Source organism: Saimiri boliviensis, chromosome 14 (assembly GCF_048565385.1).
Source record: "Saimiri boliviensis isolate mSaiBol1 chromosome 14, mSaiBol1.pri, whole genome shotgun sequence".
Taxonomy (NCBI): domain Eukaryota; kingdom Metazoa; phylum Chordata; class Mammalia; order Primates; family Cebidae; genus Saimiri; species Saimiri boliviensis.
In genome coordinates, this window is record NC_133462.1 from 8856366 (window position 1) to 8873723 (window position 17358).

At 52.4% G+C, this 17358-nt stretch overlaps 1 protein-coding gene across 4 annotated transcripts in view; it reads right to left on the minus strand.

Moving 5' to 3' along the window:
• TRPM4 (transient receptor potential cation channel subfamily M member 4) overlaps positions 1–17358 on the minus strand; it is a 48587-nt gene that overhangs the window by 25310 nt on the left and 5919 nt on the right. For 2 of the 4 annotated variants that reach the window (XR_012513796.1, XM_003940341.4), the window contains exons 3-12: positions 14545–14719; positions 13386–13566; positions 13065–13228; positions 12715–12898; positions 8029–8090; positions 7687–7878; positions 7357–7456; positions 1605–1717; positions 486–830; positions 183–317 (exon numbers count right to left, since the gene is read on the minus strand). Coding sequence is in view for 3 of the 4 variants with exons in the window: in XM_003940341.4 (XP_003940390.3) it covers positions 183–317; positions 486–830; positions 1605–1717; positions 7357–7456; positions 7687–7878; positions 8029–8090; positions 12715–12898; positions 13065–13228; positions 13386–13566; positions 14545–14719 (1651 nt within the window). In the remaining variant the exon portion in view is untranslated. Of the gene's footprint in view, positions 1–182; positions 318–485; positions 831–1604; positions 1718–7356; positions 7457–7686; positions 7879–8028; positions 8091–12714; positions 12899–13064; positions 13229–13385; positions 13567–14544; positions 14720–17358 lie in introns of those variants that run through there. The other 2 variants (XM_074386086.1, XM_074386087.1) reach the window with 2 other exon arrangements.

Here is a 17358-nt window from a genome sequence, read left to right on the forward strand (position 1 = left end):
GACTCCATTTCAAAAAAAAAAAAAAAAAAAAAGAAAGAAAAAGGAAGCAGTTGGAGGCATTTATCAGGGATGGAGGATGGGGCAGCTATCAGGTAATGTAAGGGGTCTGGGAATTGCATGGTGAACACTGGCATCCAGTGGGCTAAAGGACAGGGATGCGGGAGCACTAAGTCACCACTCACCTTCTCCCAGAAGTACATGGCCATCTGTGCCCTGTTCAGCAGCAGTGCCCAAAGGAGCAGGTCACTCCAGTGGGCCTGCCCAAGGCCAGCATCCAGCGAGGGCCTTGAGGGGGCCTTGTCCAGGAGTAGACACATCTACCAGCAAAAGGAGGTGTCGTGAGGACTAGCCACTCCCCAACACTGGCCACTGCCACCTCTGCCCCTGGTTGGCCACACCCCCTGCTCTGGCCATGCCCCGTCCCTGATGTAGTCCTGCTCCATGTCCCTCCAGGGGTCCCCACTCCAGCTTTGCACAGTCCTTACACTCTCCTCGAAGTCCTGGCCTGGGTGAGGTTCCAAGGTGTCCCCGGCGGGGTAGCTCGGTGCACACATCTTCCCCAGAAGCATCCTCAGCACGTGCCCCACATCAGGGGGCTGGGGCTCCACAGCTTCCCCTTTTAGGGCTGGGGCTTTGGTGCCTGCGCCGTGGGACGCCTGGTCCAAAAGGTTGCGGATGAGCGAGTTGGGGGGCGCCGCGCTATAGAGTTGGGCCAGGCGCGTTGGGGTCAGGAAGTGGCCCAGGCTGAGGCCGTGGGAGATGAGCAAGCGCACGAACTCGGGCCGGTCATTCAGCAGGGCGTCCATGAGGGAGGCCTCGAGATGAAAGGACTGGCAGGGGTGGGATGAATGGGGGAAGAGATTAGCTCAAAGGTTGAGGACAAGAGACAGGGGTACAAGGGTATGAGGAACAGATGGATGGGTGGATGAATGAATTGATGGATGGATGGATAGGTGGATGGATGGATGGATGGATGGACAGATGGATGAATGGACAGATGGATGGATGGACAGATGGATGGATGGATGGAAATATGGATGGATGGATGGGCAGATGGATGGATGGATGGAAATATGGATGAATGGATGGATAGATGAATGGATGGACAGATGGATGGATGGATGGACAGATGGATAGATGGATGGACAGATGAATAGACGGATGGATGGACAGACAGACAGATGGATGGACAGATAGATGATGGATGGATGGATGGATGGACGAAAGGACAGATGGATGGACAGACGGATGGATGGATGGAACTATGGATGAATGGATGGATGGATAGACGGATGGATGGCTGGATGGACAGATGGATGAATGGATGGACAAATGGATGGGTGGATGGATGAACAGATGGATGAATGAAAATATGATGGATAGATGGACATACAGAGTGGATAGATAGATGGACGGACAGTAGATGGATGGGGAGAGAGGAAACAGGAGAGGTCAGATGGACAATCAGAGATCGATGGACAGTTACGGGAAGGCTGGACAGGCCATAATGTAAGGCAGGGTGGAGGGGTGCCCAAGAAGACAGGGAGGGAGGAGAGCACAGTCCCTTTGCCAGGATGCCCAACCCTCAGGCCCTGACCCCTCACCCGCCACTGGATGTCCCCCCGAAAGAGTTCACTCTGGGCAATGTCCACACGGTTCCAAGCCACAGCCAAACGCAGCTCGTCCAGGTAAGCTGAGGCCTCTGAGCTTCCACAGGCTGGAAGGATGAGAGGGAGAAGGGTCAAGAAGTCAGGGGAGGAGGGACATCTGATGAAGGTTTATTTTATTTCTATTTTGCATGCCTGACTTTTAAACTCTGCGTAAAGGGGGTGCTACTGGGCAGAGCATGGGGGTCTTTAAGCAGTCAGGTTATCATAGGCATAAAGTCATTTGGCTGAGGGCCAGAGCACAGACCACTAGCTACAGCCCCCAAGAAGAAAGAAAGGGAATCACTTATTCATTTAGTATTTATTGAGGTATGTTATGGACCAGGCAGTAGAGGGGATGGAGAGAGAAGTCGGATACAGTTTCTACCCTGAAGGAGCTGGTTCTATCAGGGGAAATATGTCTCCCCAACATATAACTACCCTCAGAGTGCATGGTGCCCTCAGAGGTGGGTAAATATGATGAGGGCTCAGAAGAGGCTACGGTCACAGAGGTATAGAGTGGCCCAAGAGAGCTCCTGGAGGAGACGTGTTGAGGCAGCACCTTGAAAGACTACCAGCATCGGGAGGTGTGTGTCTAAGGTGGGAAAAGAGCGTACAAAGCAGCAGGAACAGCAGAAGCCAAGGTGGGGTACGAGAAAACACAGCAGCCGATGACAAATGAGAGTCACTCTGATTTCTGAAACGGGGTATGTTGTAAGGGAAAGAGGCGACGACAGCAGAAAATGAGATTGGAAAAAAATCTGAACATGAAAGTGATTCCGAGAGACCCTGGAGGGCACTGAAACCTCAAGCGAGAACAAGCAACCTTTAAAAACTCGATCCAGCTATTTAGGGGATCCAAACACGTACAGTCAACCGGGGCATGAAAAGTCCTGAAGGGCATCTGTTATGACATGGAGTTAGGTTTTCCTTCTGCCTTCACTTGCTCCAAATCTATCTCCAAAACAAATTCATCTCATTTCAGTTGCTCCAAAAACTGGTAGCACAGGAAGACATAATCTCCTGTAGTGGAGATGAGCGCTGGGCTCTGGGGCAGGCAGACACGGGTTCCAATCCCCTGTCCGCCAACACTGACTGACTGACTTCAGGCAAGCCATTGAACCTTGAGAGCCTCGGTTTCCTCAACTATTAAGTGGGAACAGTGGCACCCCCTTCATAGCACCGTGATCAGTGATAGTAACTGTGGGAAGAAGTTCCACGCTGACTCTGCAGCCTGGCCAGTGTCATCTCTAAGGCTGTAGCTGAGGAAGCAGAACCCCCAGGAAAGGCAGAAACGTGGCGAAGACCACGTGGCTTTATGTGCTTCTCCAAAGCCCAGATGTCCATTCAGAGCAGGCTTTTCTGTGATTTTCTACGAGTCTATGAAGCTCCCCTGCCTTCCCCATGGTTCCAAAGAAGGAAAGAAAATAGTTTATAATATCTTGCTTTATAGGCTGGGCGTGATGGCTCTCTGAAATTCTAGCACTTTGGGAGGCTGAGGTGGGTGGATTCCATGAGCTCAGGAGTTGGAGACCAGCCTGGGAAACATGGTGAAACCCCGTCTCTACTAAAATACAAAAAATTAGCCAGGCACGGTGGCGTCTGCCTGTAGTCCCAGCTACTTGGGAGGCTGAGGCAGGAGAATCACTTGAACCCGGGAGGTGGGGGTTGCAGTGAGCCAAGATCACACCACTGCACTCTAGCCTGGGTGACAGAGTGAGACTCCGTCTCCAAAACATATATAAATAATAATAATATATTGCTTTATATCCTGCCTTCATCTGACACCATTTGTCACCTGGACACCCGACCCTGTCCCCACCCCATCCCTTCATACTCACCATGTCCCATACTCAACTCAGCGTCTAGCCCTCAAACCCATCTTCCCTATGTCCTCATCCCAGGAGAGGCCCCTCCATCCACCCAGTCAATGAGACAGACCCCCAGGTACTGTCCTTGTCCCCTCCCGTCCCCCACATCACAGGCCATCAGCCCCCAAGCTCCGTGTCCCAGGTCCACCCTCCTGACTCTCTGCTGAGCCTCCCCTGCTGTCCCCTGGCCCCAGCTGCAGCTCAAGCTTCGCCCCCTCCCACCACCACCATCCCTGCAGCCTCTTCTCTCCTCTCCAGTCTGCCCCCACCAACTCACAGAGGGCCTTTTGTTGTTTTTGTTTTTTGAGACAGGGTCTCCCTCTGTCACCCAGGCGGGAGTGCAGTGGCACCAGCACAGCTCACTTCAGCCTTGAGACCTCCCAGCCTCAAGCAATCCTCCTGCCTCTGCCTGCTGAGTAGCTGGTACTACAGGCACACAGTACCACACCCAGCTAATTTTTTTATAGAGATGGGGTCTCACTATGGAGGTTTGCTTGAGCCCAGGCTGGTCTCAAACTCCTGGGCTCAAGCAAACCTCCTTCCTTGGCCTCCCAAAGTGCTGTGATTATAGGCATGAGCCACCATGCTCGGCATCAGAGTCTTTTTCATCCACACAACTGACCCTGGCCCTCTGCTGCATCTCAAGGACAGCCTTTAGCTCCTCTGCCTGCCATCTGAAGTCCAGGCTGGTCTTGAACTCCTGAGCTCGGCCTGGGCAACATGGTGAAACTCTGTCTCTACTAAAATACAAAAAATTAGCCGGGCGTGGTGGCATGCACCTGTGGTCCCAGCTACTTGGGAGGCTGAGGCAGGAGAATAGCTTAAACCCGGGAGGCAGAGGTTGCAGTGAGCTGAGATCGCACCACTGCACCCCGGCCTTGGGTGACAGAGTGAGACTCCACCTTCAAAAAATATATAAATAATAATAATAATATCTTGCTTTATATCCTGTCTTAATCTGGCACCATTTGTCACCTGGACCCCCCACCCACCCGCCTCACTGGCCTTGTCACCAACAATCCCCTCATGCCAGTGCTACGTATCAACCCTGTGAGCCCCTGACCTCTCTCCCAACACGCCCCTTGCAATGGGCTTGAGAATTATACAGACTTGCAGGAAAAGCCTGGTCCCTGCTACGAGCTGACGACCTTGGGCAAGCCATTTCTCCTCTCTCTGAGCCTCAGTGTTTTCAGCTGCAAAATGGGGTGAAAATCCTTGCAGGCAGGGAAGGGAGACGAAGGAGAGAAGAGCACCCCAGCTCCCCAGCGCCGGGCCGGCCTATGCTAGACTTTTTTTTTTTTTTTCAAAGATGGGGTTTCACCATGATGGCCAGGCTGGTCTTGAACTCCTGACCCACCTCGGCCTCCCAAAGTGCTAGGATTACAGGCTTGAGCCACCGCGCCCAGCCCTCACTAGACTCTTAAGAAGCGTTCATGACCTTGCCTCCTCCTTCTTGCTGAAACTCCGTCCATTCAACTCTGCTATCCCCAAGCCCATCAGCCATCTCGAATTTCCCCAGTGAACTGCGATCACTTCCACTTCTGCCGGGCCCACAACTCCACCCCCTCAAACCACATCGTACAGAACTGCCTTATTTTCTCCCAGGAGGCTGCCAGGTTAACCTCCGCAGAGTGAATTGGATTCGCCTACTGAGAGTTATCTTATATTGAAGGATGTGCCCCCAGAGGAAACCGAATCATATTAAGAAGAGCTCCCGGCCAGTGCGGTGGCTCACGCCTATAATCTCAGCACTTTGGGAGGCTAAGGCGGGTGGATCACAAGGTCAAGAGATCGAGACCATCCTGGTCAACATGGTGAAACCCCGTCTCTACTAAAAATACAAAAAAATTAGCTGGGCATGGTGGCGCGTGCCTGTAATCCCAGCTACTCAGGAGGCTGAGGCAGGAGAATTGCTTGAACCCAGGAGGCGGAGGTTGTGGTGAGCCAAGATCGCGCCATTGCACTCCAGCCTGGGTAACAAGAGCGAAACTCCGTCTCCAGAAAAAAAAAAAGAAGAGCTCCCTCTTCTTGAGCCCCCACCAGGGAGGAGGCACAACTTACACCTTGTCTTGGAGACTTACAACACTCTTGCAAAATACTATCCCCATTTTCCAGAGAAACTGAGGCTCAGAGAGGGGAAGCTACTTTCTGAAGGCCACACAGCAAGGAAGGGGCCAAGCCGGTTTTTTTGTTTGTTGGGTTTTGTCCCGTTCTGTCACCCAGGGTGGAGTGCAATGGCGCCATCTCGGGTCCACTGCAGCCTCTCCCTCCTAGGTTCAAGCAATTCTCCTACCTCAGCCTCCCGAGTAGTTAGGATTACAGGCACTTGCCACTCTGGCTAATTTTTATATTTTTAGTAGAGATGGGGTTTCAGCATGTTGTCTAGGCGTTTCGAACTCCTGACCTCAAGTATCCACCCACCTCAGCTTCCCAAAGTGCTGGGATTACAGGCGTGAGTCACTGCGCCCGGCCCAAGCTGGTATTTAAATTCAGCTTCGTCTGATTCCAAAGTCGAAAGTAACTGCTCTTTCTACCCTACCACAGCCTGTAAACAAAAACTTAATTTGCCAGGTGTAGCGGCAGGCAGGTGTGGTCCCAGCTACTCGGGAGGCTGAGGTGAGAGGATCACTTGAGCCTGGGAAGTGGAGACTGCAGTGAGCCATGATCACACCACTGCACTCCAGCCCAGGCTACAGAGCAACAGCTTGTCTCAATAAATAAATAAGTAAAGGAACCCCATGACAGCCTCTGCACTCCAGCCCGGGTTACAGAGCAACTCCTTGTCTCAATAAATAAATAAATAAATAAATAAATAAATAAGGACCCTCCCCGCACCCCAGCCTCTTCCATTATGCTCCCGCCTTGGTTTTCATCATTCAGTCCTTCAGGCTGCCATTCCTAGTGAAATATTTGGACTTCTTCACTGGGAGACAGTGCTTTGTTCATTCTAACTAGAGTGCTTCACACAGAGGCAGGTAGGAAAGGAAGAACGGGTAGGTGGATGCATAGATGGAAGAACATTGGATGGATGAATGAAAAGATGGACAGGTAGATCGAATCCAGCGTTTAGATGGCTAAATGGATGAAAGATGGATGGCTAGAAGGAGTGGATGGAATTGTCAGTGATCTGTGGATGGATAGGTGAAAAGACGGATGGATGGATGGACGGATGGATGGATGGATGGACGGGTGGGTGGATGGACGGACGGATGGATGGATGGACGGATGGATGGATGGACGGATGGATGGATGGATGGACGGGTGGGTGGATGGAATTGTCAGTGATCTGTGGATGGATAGGTGAGAAGATGGATGGATGGATGGAAGAATGGATGGATGGATGGACGGATGGATGGATGGATGGATGGACGGGTGGGTGGATGGACGGATGGATGGACGGATGGATGGATGGATGGATGGATGGATGGATGGACGGGTGGGTGGATGGAATTGTCAGTGATCTGTGGATGGACAGGTGAGAAGATGGATGGATGGAAGAATGGATGGATGGATGGATAGAGGGACGGGTGGGTGGATGGAATTGTCAGTGTATGTGTGGATAGACAGGTGAAAGGATAGATGGGTGGAGGAACGAAGGATGACTGGAAAGATGGGTGGGTGAAGAGATGGAAAGCTCGATGTGCCCCTTGGATAATGAAACATCATCAAAGTATGTGGGAAAGCTGCCCACATAACACCATGCAAAGCCCCAAAGGTCAAGCCATAAGAGAGGGAAGGGGGCCATAGGCCTCAGATTAGAGCAGGTGGATGAAGTGCCCAGGCAGGCCGGGGAAGCTGCTGAACTGAGAAAAGAGAGGGCCGGAGGGTACAACTTTTACCCTTCACGAGGGCCTTCAACACTATGGTCTCGAATTCCTCAGCCCCATCCTCAGAAGAATAGACTGTCAGGAGCTCCTTCCGGGTCATAATCCTCTCCACCTGTGGAACAGCAAACTCTGCATCCCTAGCCAGGCCCCATCCCCATCCTGCGGGCCCTGTCCAAAGGGAGGGAGGAGGCCATTGCTCTGTAGGACCTAACAGTCTAGGCGCCCAGCACGTTCTCTGAACCTGGAAGTCCAACCCCCAGCCCCGCTTCCTTCAGACCCAGCAGCCCAAATCCCGAGTTCCCTCCCATCTCAGGATCCAGAGTTGAGCCCCTAATGTCCTACCTGGGCCTGCAGGACCTCAGGGTCCCCTTTGGGAAAGAAACGCCGGATTCGATCTTGGATTTCACCTTGCCTGGCTCCCCCACTCCCGGGGGCCAGAGTGTCTTCCAAGGTCTCCGCCAGGCAGTCTGCAGCCCCTCCAGAGCCAGCCACCAGGAGACAGGGGAGCTGAGCCTGGGTGGCATTCTCTATTTGCTACAGAATAAAGGGGAGAGTCATGTCAGAGAAGGCAGGTTCTTCACCCTACCCGGGGTCAGACTCCCAGACCCTCCCCAAGACTCAGGACCCAGGAGTCCTGGCCCCCACCCTCTTCCCTCTTAGACCCAGGCATCCAGGCCCCTATACCATCAACATCTTCTCGTCACCATCAATCAGGAGGAGCAGGACAGGGATGTCAATTCCAGTCCCTGAGGCAAGAAGAGAAGGGGGCTTGGTTACCTCCCATCAGCCTTTGCTAGAGATAGGAGAAAACCACATTTCCCAGGAGTCCCTGGGGCAAACATCAGCCTTTTCCTAATCCTCTGTTTATTGGAATTGTCATTTCTTTTCTTTTCTTTTGAGGCAGAGTCTCGCTCTGTTGCCCAGGCTGGAGTGCAGGGGTGCGATCTCAGCTCACCGCAACCTCCACCTCCCAGGTTTAAGTGATTCCCCTGTCTCAGCTTCCCAAGTAGCTGGGACTACAAGTGATTCCCCTGTCTCAGCTTCCCAAGTAGCTTACACCCAGCTAATTTTTTCTATTTTAGTAGAGACAGGGTTTCACCATGTTGACCAGGACGGTCTTCATCTCTTGACCTTGTGATCCGCCATGCTTGGCCTCCCAGAGTGCTGGGATTACAGGTGTAAACCACAGCGCCTAGCCTGTCATTTCTTTTTCTTATGTATTTATTTTAGAAATGGGGGTCTTGCTGTGTTGGCCAGGGCGGTCTCAAACTCCCAGCCTTAAGTAATCCTCCCAACTTGGCCTCCCAAAGTGCTGGGATTACAGGCATGGACCACCGCAGCAGCCTAATTTTTGAGACAGGGTCTCTCTATCGCCCAGGCCGGAGTGCAGGGGCACGATCACACCTCACTAGTCTTGATCAACCTATCTCAGCCTCCTAGGCAGCTGGGAACACAGGCAGGCACGACCATGCCCAGCTGATTTTATAATTTTTGGCAGAGACAGAGGTCTTGCCATCTTGCCCAGAATGGTCTCTAACTCCTGAGCTCAAGGGATCCTCCCACTTTGGCCTCCCAAAGTGCTGGGATTACAGCTATGAGCCACCTCACCTGGCCACCTCCCTCCTTCAGGAGGGAGCTAGATTTTGAAGACAGTAATGCTTAACTTCCCAAGGGAGGAGGGGCTGAGGGTCTGGACTCCTGAGTCCCTGAATGGGGCAGGTGTTTCTTGAATAAGTCAATCCTGTAATTGATTAACCATCCAGGAGCATGAGGGGGTGAAAGTTCAAATAGAAAGTGAAGGAAATAGGAATAGAAAGGACTAACCAAACACAATCTAGATATTCACCAAAGCCCAATTGCACCATAAAGATACTACTATGTGAACTCTATACCCATTAAAATTAGAAAGTAAACCGGGTCTCGTGGCTCACGCCTGTAATCCCAGCACTTTGGTAGGCCGAGGGGGGTGATCATCTGAGGTCAAGAGTTGGAGACCAGCCTGGCCAACATTGTGAAACACTCTTTACTAAAAATACAAAAATTAGCCAGGAGTGGTGGAGGGTGGCTGTAGTCCCAGCTACTCAGGAGGCTGAGGCAGGGGAATCGCTTGAACCCAGGAGGCAGAAGTTGCAGTGAGCTGTGATTGCGCCACTGCACTCCATCCTGGGCACAGAGTGGGACTCTAATAAGCGGAAAAACTAACAGTAAGTCAACTTGTCACGAATTAACACATTAATTCAATACAGCCCCGGGAAGGAGGGGGTATGAGAGGACGTTTAGAGGTGCTTACCCTATTTTAAATAAAACAGAATAATTTTCAACTTCAAATGGAAAAATAAATGTCAGAGAAGAGCCAAGAAATTTTTCAGAAAGGACAGTGAGAAGGAGCTTTCACTAACCCATATTAAAACATCTTTATTTATTTATTTATGTATATCTTTGAGACAGGGTCTCATTCTGTCACCCAGGCTGGAATGCAGTGATGCCGCCTCAGCTCACTGCAGCCTGGACCTCCTGAATTCAAGCGATCCTCCCATCTCAGCCTCCCCAGAAGCTGGGACTACAGTCATGTGCCCAAATGCCTGGCTATTTATTTTTTGTAGAGATGGGGTTTCGCTATGTTGCCAGGCTGATCTTGAATTCCTGAGTGCAAGTGACCCACCCACCTTGGCCTCCCAAAGTGCTGGTTACAGGCCTGAGCCACCACACCTGCCCTGAAAACCTCTTTAAACTGCTAGAATCAAAGCATAGTTTGGCCACAGGAATATATAAGTACAGAAATTTTTTTAAAAAAGTTTTCGAAACAGATTTCAGCAGATGAAGGATCTGAATACACAACTGCAAGAATTTCTACATAATCCCAGCACTCTGGGAGGCCGAGGCGGGTGGATCACAAGGTCGAGAGATCGAAACCATCCTGCTCAACAAGGTGAAACCCCGTCTCTACAAAAAATACAAAAATAAGCTAGGCATGGTGGTGCGTGCCTGTAGTCCCAGCTACTCAGGAGGCTGAGGCAGGAGAATTGCTTGAACCCAGGAGGCGGATGTTGCAGTGAGCCGAGATCGTGCCATTGTACTCCAGCCTGGGTAACAACAGCGAAATTCCGTCTCAAAAAAAAAAAAGAATTTCTATTCAGCTAGGAAAGGATGGTTTATTTACTAAATGGTCATAAAGAAAATGGCTTCTCATTTGGACGAACAGAAATATAGACTCCTGGCAGGGCGTGGCAGCTCACGCCTGTAATCCCAGCACTTTGGGAGGCTGAGGCAGGCGGGATCACGAGGTCAGAAGATTGAGACCATCCTGGCCAACATATTGAAACCCCGTCTCTACTAAAAATACAAAAAATCAGCTGGGCGTGGTGGCATATACCTGTAATCCCAACTACTCGGAAGGCTGAGAGGGGAGAATTGCTCAAACACAGGAGGTGGAGGTTGCAGTGAACTGAGATCATGCCATTGCACTCCAGCCTGGATAAGAGCCAGACTCTGTCTCAAAAAAAAAAAAAAAAGAAAGAAAGAAAAAAGGGGCCGGGCACAGTGGCTCAAGCCTGTAATCCCAGCACTTTGGGAGGCCGAGGCGGGTGGATCACAAGGTCAAGAGATCGAGACCATCCTGGTCAACATGGTGAAACCCCGTCTCTACTAAAAATACAAAAAAATTAGCTGGGCATGGGGGCTCGTGCCTGTAGTCCCAGCTACTCAGGAGGCTGAGGCAGGAGAATTGCCTGAACCCAGGAGGCGGAGGTTGCGGTGAGCCGAGATTGCGCCATTGCACTCCAGCCTGGGTAACAACAGCGAAACTCCGTCTCAAAGAAAAAAGAAAAAAAAGAAAAGAAAAGAAATATAGATGCCTGACCTCAAAATATGTAAAAATCATTTCCAGATGGATTAGAGGTTTAAATATAAAACTATGAGATATTAAAAGAAGACTGAAGAGAACGCTTGTCTGGGAGTGGGAGGGGCCTTTCTAAGACAGGCAACCAAGGAGGTTATAAAAGAGACAAAACAGAGATCTAACCCCATAAAAATGGTAGCCGTTTTTTATAGCAATAGACACCATATAAATGTAGCTTTTTACATTTTGTTGCCGGGCATGGTGGCTCACGCCTGTAATCTCAGCCTTTGGGAGGCCGAGGTGGGTGGATCACAAGGTCAGGAGTTTGAGACCAGCCTGGGCAACATGGCAAAACCCCACTTCTACCAAAAATACAAAAAGTTAGCCGGGCGTGGTATGATGATGGGCACCTGTGGTTCCAGGTACTCAGGAGACTGAGGTGGAAAAGATACCTTGAGCCCTGGAGGTAGAGGTTGCAGTGAGCCAAGATCACATCATTTCTCTCCAGCCTGAGTGACAGAGTAAGACTCCATCTCAAAAAAAAAAAAACAAAAAAAAACAAAAAAACACATCAAGCCCTCGTCCACCTTCCCGCATTTTTCTGCAGGCATGAGAGATTCCAAAATAAAGTTTGTTTGTTTGTTTGTTTGGGATGGAGTCTCGATCTGTCGCCCAGGCTGGAGTACAATGGCGTGACCTCGGCTCACTGCAACTTCTACCTCCCAGGTTCGGGCGATTCTCCTGTCTCAGCCTCCTGAGTAGCTGGGATTAGAGGCACATGACACCACCCCTGGGTAATTTTTTTTATTTTTTACTTTTTTGGTAGAGATGAGGTCTCGCTCTGTTACCAGGCTGGTCTTGAATTCCCAGCCTCAAGCAATCCTCCTGCCTTGGCCTCCCAAAGTGTTGGGATTATGGATGTGAGCTACCTCACTCACACATAGAGGTTTGTAAAAGCATGAAAAATGGGCCAGGAGTGGTGGCTCATGCCTATAATCCAAGCACTTTGGAGGCCAAGGCGGCCGGATCGTCTGAGGTCAGGAGTTCAAGACCAGCCTGACCAACATGGTGAAATCCCATCTTTTTTTTTGAGACAGTTTCGCTCTTGTTACCCAGGCTGGAGTGCAATGGCGCAATCTCGGCTCACCGCAACCTCCGCCTCCTGGGTTCAGGCAATTCTCCTGCCTCAGCCTCCTGAGTAGCTGGGATTACAGGCACGCGCCACCATGCCCAGCTAATTTTTTTGTATTTTTAGTAGAGACGGGGTTTCACCATGTTGACCAGGATGGTCTCGATCTCTCGACCTAGTGATCCACCCACCTTGGCCTCCCAAAGTGCTGGGATTACAGGCTTGAGCCACCGCACCTGGCGAAACCCTGTCTTAAAAAAAAAAAAAAAAAAAAAAAAAGCCTGAAAAATGATGGGGAAAGACACTTAATTCCCCAAATTTCGACCAGACCAGACTACTGGCATCCTGAGCGCCAGGCCATGGGCGATGGGTCGTGGGCGGTGGGTCTCCAGAGGCCACTCACCCGCCACGCCCGCCTTCTGCTGGGAGATGTAGGACTCCAAGCGCAAGCGGAAGCGGTTCTCGCCCCCTAGACGGCCGTGCGTGCCGTCGTCCACCAGGAAGAAGGCCGAGTAGTTGTAGTCCAGGGGAAACTGGACCCCGTCCTTCAGGTCGTGATGCCAATCATACCGCACAGGAAACGAGCCCTAAGGGAAAAACGGCCAGTTCAGCGCGCCTCCGAGTCAGGGCCAGAAGGACAGACACAAGCCCCACCTCCTCCCTCAGACCCGGGAGTCCAGGCCCCAGCCCCTCCTCCCTCAGACCCGGGAGTCCAGGCCCCAGCCCCTCCTTTTCCAAGTCCCTGGGTCATACCTTGGGGTTGATGAGGATGTCTCTTTTCTGGACCACACCCCAGGGGGCCACACCCATGGCTACCACCTTGGTGCCCCCAGTGCTGGCCGTCTGATGGTCACGCACAGCCACGCCAACATGCCGGCCGATGCCCGTGTGCAGGCCCCCAGTGACTATCCAGGCCCCTACAGACACCGAGGAACATGCAGAGACAGAGGGAGAGAAACCAAGAGTCAGACAGAGACACACACAGAGAGACTGGGGGGTGGGGGAGACCCGCAGCATGGCGGGGAGATGGCAGGCAGACAGAGGCCTGGGAGACGGCCCCACCCACTCGGTCACCTGTGCTCTGGGCAGCCCGCACCAGCCCACGACGCAGCAGGTCCTGCAGCCAGGTCTGGAGGACAGGGCCCCCTGATCCCCCCAGCACTGACACCACCAGGTTTGGGGCACGGAAGCCCCACGTGCGTGTGACCAGACTATAAACTGTAGCTGGATCCGTTCGGTCAGAAAGCCGGAGAAACTGTGGATACATGGGAAGGGGGACACAGGGAGGGGACAGAGACTCAGAGAGACAGGGACAGAGACCCAGAGAGAGAGGGGGACAGAGGCCCAGAGAGGGAGGGGGACAGAGACCCAGAGAGAGAGGGACAGAAACCCAGAGAAAGAGAGGGGGACAGAGACCCAGAGAGAGATGGACAGAGACCCAGAGAGAGAGGGGGACAGAGACCCAGAGACAGAAAGGGAAAGAGACCTAGTGAGAGATGGACAGAGACCCAGAGAGAGAGGGGGACAGAGACCCAGAGAGAGAGGGGGACAGAGACCCAGAGAGAGAGAGGGACAGAGACCCAGAGAGAGAGGGGGACAGAGACCCAGAGAGAGAGAGGGACAGAGACCCAGAGAGAGAGGGGGACAGAGACCCAGAGAGAGAGAGGGACAGAGACCCAGAGAGAGAGGGGGACAGAGACCCAGAGAGAGAGAGGGACAGAGACCCTGAGAGAGAGGGGGACAGAGACCCAGAGAGAGAGAGGGACAGAGACCCAGAGAGAGAGAGGGACAGAGACCCAGAGAGAGAGGGGGACAGAGACCCAGAGAGAGAGAGGGACAGAGACCCAGAGAGAGAGGGGGACAGAGACCCAGAGAGAGAGAGGGACAGAGACCCAGAGAGAGAGGGGGACAGAGACCCAGAGAGAGAGAGGGACAGAGACCCAGAGAGAGAGGGGGACAGAGACCCAGAGAGAGAGAGGGACAGAGACCCAGAGAGAGAGGGGGACAGAGACCCGGAGAGAGAGAAGGACAGAGACAGGGGGAGAGCGAGACGAGGAGGCACAGAGACCGAGAGAGGAAGGGGATCCCGTCGGAGAGAAGACAGGTGGGGTGCAGGGGACACAGAGAGCAAAGACAGGGTGGGCGGAGGGGCAGCGTTTGGGGGTCCCGGCTCCACTCTGAGCCCTGAGCATGCAGCCCTCCAGCACCCAGGCCCGCAGACAGGCTGCCTCACATGGCTGTGCCTTCGGGTGGCCCCCAGGAAGTCCAGCTCTCCGTAGGCGTCGGTGGGCTTCTCCGTGGTGTGCACATCGCTGTCCCACACGGTCACCACGGCTGCCCCGAAGGCATCCTCCGTGGCCACGGCAGGGTGGGCGGTCCGGGGGCGCCCACACTGGCACAAGGTCCCTCTGGGGGTTTGAGGGCGGAGTGTGAACCCAGGGCTGCCCTCCCCGCCCCAGCATTCTGTTGCATGTTCATACTTCTGTCGAGGGGCTGTCTATACTGACTCCATATCCAGAGGCAGTCAGAGTCCGCTCTGCCCCTGACCCTGGCTCCGACCACCCCAGGGAGAGACTGGAGCAGAGGACAGTCCCCCTTCCCCACGAGAAGGAAGCCAGTGACTCCAGAAAGTCTGAACATGAAGAGGTCAGTCACTGTCACCTGCAGAGCCTCAAGTGAAAGGCAGACGCCCATCGGGGGTGTCCTCGCCATCCCCCATCCACACACGTGGTGCTCACCATGGAAAGGAAAATCGAGGCTGGGCGCGGTGGCTCACGCCTGTAATCCCAGCACTTTGGGAGGCTGAGGCGGGCGGATCACCTGAGGTCAGGAGTTCGAAACCAGCCTGGCCAACATGAGGAAACCCCATATCTACCAAAAATACAAAAATTAGCCGGGCGTGATGGCAGGTGCCTGTAATCCCAGCTACTCAGGAGGTCGAGGCAGGAGACTTGCTTGAACCCGGGAGGCGGAGGTTGCTGTAAGCCAAGATTGTGCCATTGCACTCCAGCCTGGGCAACAGAGCAAGACTCCGTATAAGAAAAAAAGAAAAGGAAAAGGAAAGAAAGATCCAGGGATTAACTCAGGGAGAGCCCATATGCTAGGGGCAGATGCGGCTGTGTGACTCTGGGTGAGCGGCTTCACCTCTCTGAGCCTAGATTTCCTCCTGATGAAAACACAATAATAGCGCAGCCTACTCTACAGAGCTATGAGGAGCCAGGGAAAGAACGCAGTTTTCTGAAATGAGACTGGCATGCCAGAGTCCCAGCCAGAGGCAACGCGATGCGAACTTCACACAGCTTTAAATAACCTTGAATAACGCAGCAAGAAAGTCATTCCTTTTTCAGTTCTCCTGACGACCGTCAAGGAGAGAGGCTGAGCCGGGTGTCAGAATATTTTTGAATGCCTAACCCTTTGCTACTCTTTTTAAGGAGAAAAGCAGGCTTCGGGCTCAAAAACCTGAGCCGGCAACAGCCATCTAGCTAGGAGGGAAACACCTTTGTTTGCTTTTCATTGTGTTTGGCTTGTGTGGCTTCTTTCTCTTTCCAGCAAATGGAAGAAGTTTTCCATTTATGGTGATCACATAAAAAACTTTCCCCTGACTAAAAAAAAATGCACAAGTTGGCCGGGTGCGGTGGCTCACGCCTGTAATCCCAGCACTTTGGGAGATAGAGGAGAGTGAATGATCTGAGGTCAGGAGTTCGAGACCAGCCTTGCCAACATGGTGATGGCGAAATCCTGTCTCTACTTAACAAATACAAAAATTAGCTGGGTATGGTGTCGGGCACCTGTCATCTCAAGGGCTACTCGGGAGGCTGAGGCAGGAGAATCACTTGAACCTGGGAGGCAGAGGTTGCAGTGAGCTGAGATCACACCACTGCACTCCAGCCTGAGTGAAAAAAGCAAAACCGTCTCAAAAAAAAAAAAGAAAGAAAGAAAAGAAAAGAAAAATGAAAGAAAGAAAGAAGAGAGGGAGAAAGAGAGAGAAGGAAGGGAGGGAGGGAGGGAAGGAGAGAGGGAGAGAGGAAAAATGTATCTAATTTCTTTTGTGCCCGATTCCAGGAGTTCAGTTATCGGGGGAGTCCTGTGAGACCTGTATTTACGCAAACCGTGTGAGCGGATTTAAGAGCAATTTTGCAGAAGGGATAGCAGAGGTGCTACAAGGATTTCACCAAAACCGTAAAGACACTAAAGCAGCTGACCGATCCACACGCGGGATGAACCAAGCACACGTAGGCCAGGTCCGGGCACAGCGAGAGCTACCTCCAGGGCCCTGGCATGCCTCAGTTTGCCCACTTTGTCGCCTATTTCAGCTCCATCCTCGGACCTCCCAGTTCCCCGGCAGCTACTTCCCGGGAAGTTTGCTCTTCTGAGCAAAACTTCAAGGACAGCTGGGCATAATTGCAGCACTTTGGGAGGTCAAGGCAGAAGGATCGCTTGAGCCCAGGAGTTTGAGAACAGCCTGGGCAAAAGAGCAAGACCCCATCCCTACAAAAAAAAAAAAAAATTAAAAATTAGCCAGGTGTGGTGGTGCAAGCCTGTGGTTCCAGCTACTCAGGAGACAGTAGCTGAAGGATCGCTTGAGCTCAGGAGTTCAAGGCTGCAGTAAGCCACGATCACACCACTGCAGGCCAACCTGGGTGACAGAGCAAGACCATGTCACTAAAAGTAAAAATAAAAAATAGGCTGCGTGTGGTGGCTCATGCCTGTTATCCCAGCACTTTGGGAGGCCAAGGCGAGTGGATCATGAGGTCAGGAGTTCAAGACCAGCCTGGCCAACACGGCGAAACCCCATCTCTACTAAAAATACAAAAATTAGTCAGGTGTGGTGGCATGCTCCTGTAGTTCCAGCTACTTGGGAGGCTGAGGCAGGAGAATCGCTTGAACCCAGGAGGCGGAGGTTGCAGTGAGCTGAAACCACACCATTGCACTCCAGACTGGGTGGGTGATAGAGCAAGATTCCATCTCAAAAATAGCCAGGTGAGGGGGCTCACGCCTCTAATCCCAGAAATTTGGGAGGCGGAGGCAGGTGGATCACGAGGTCAGG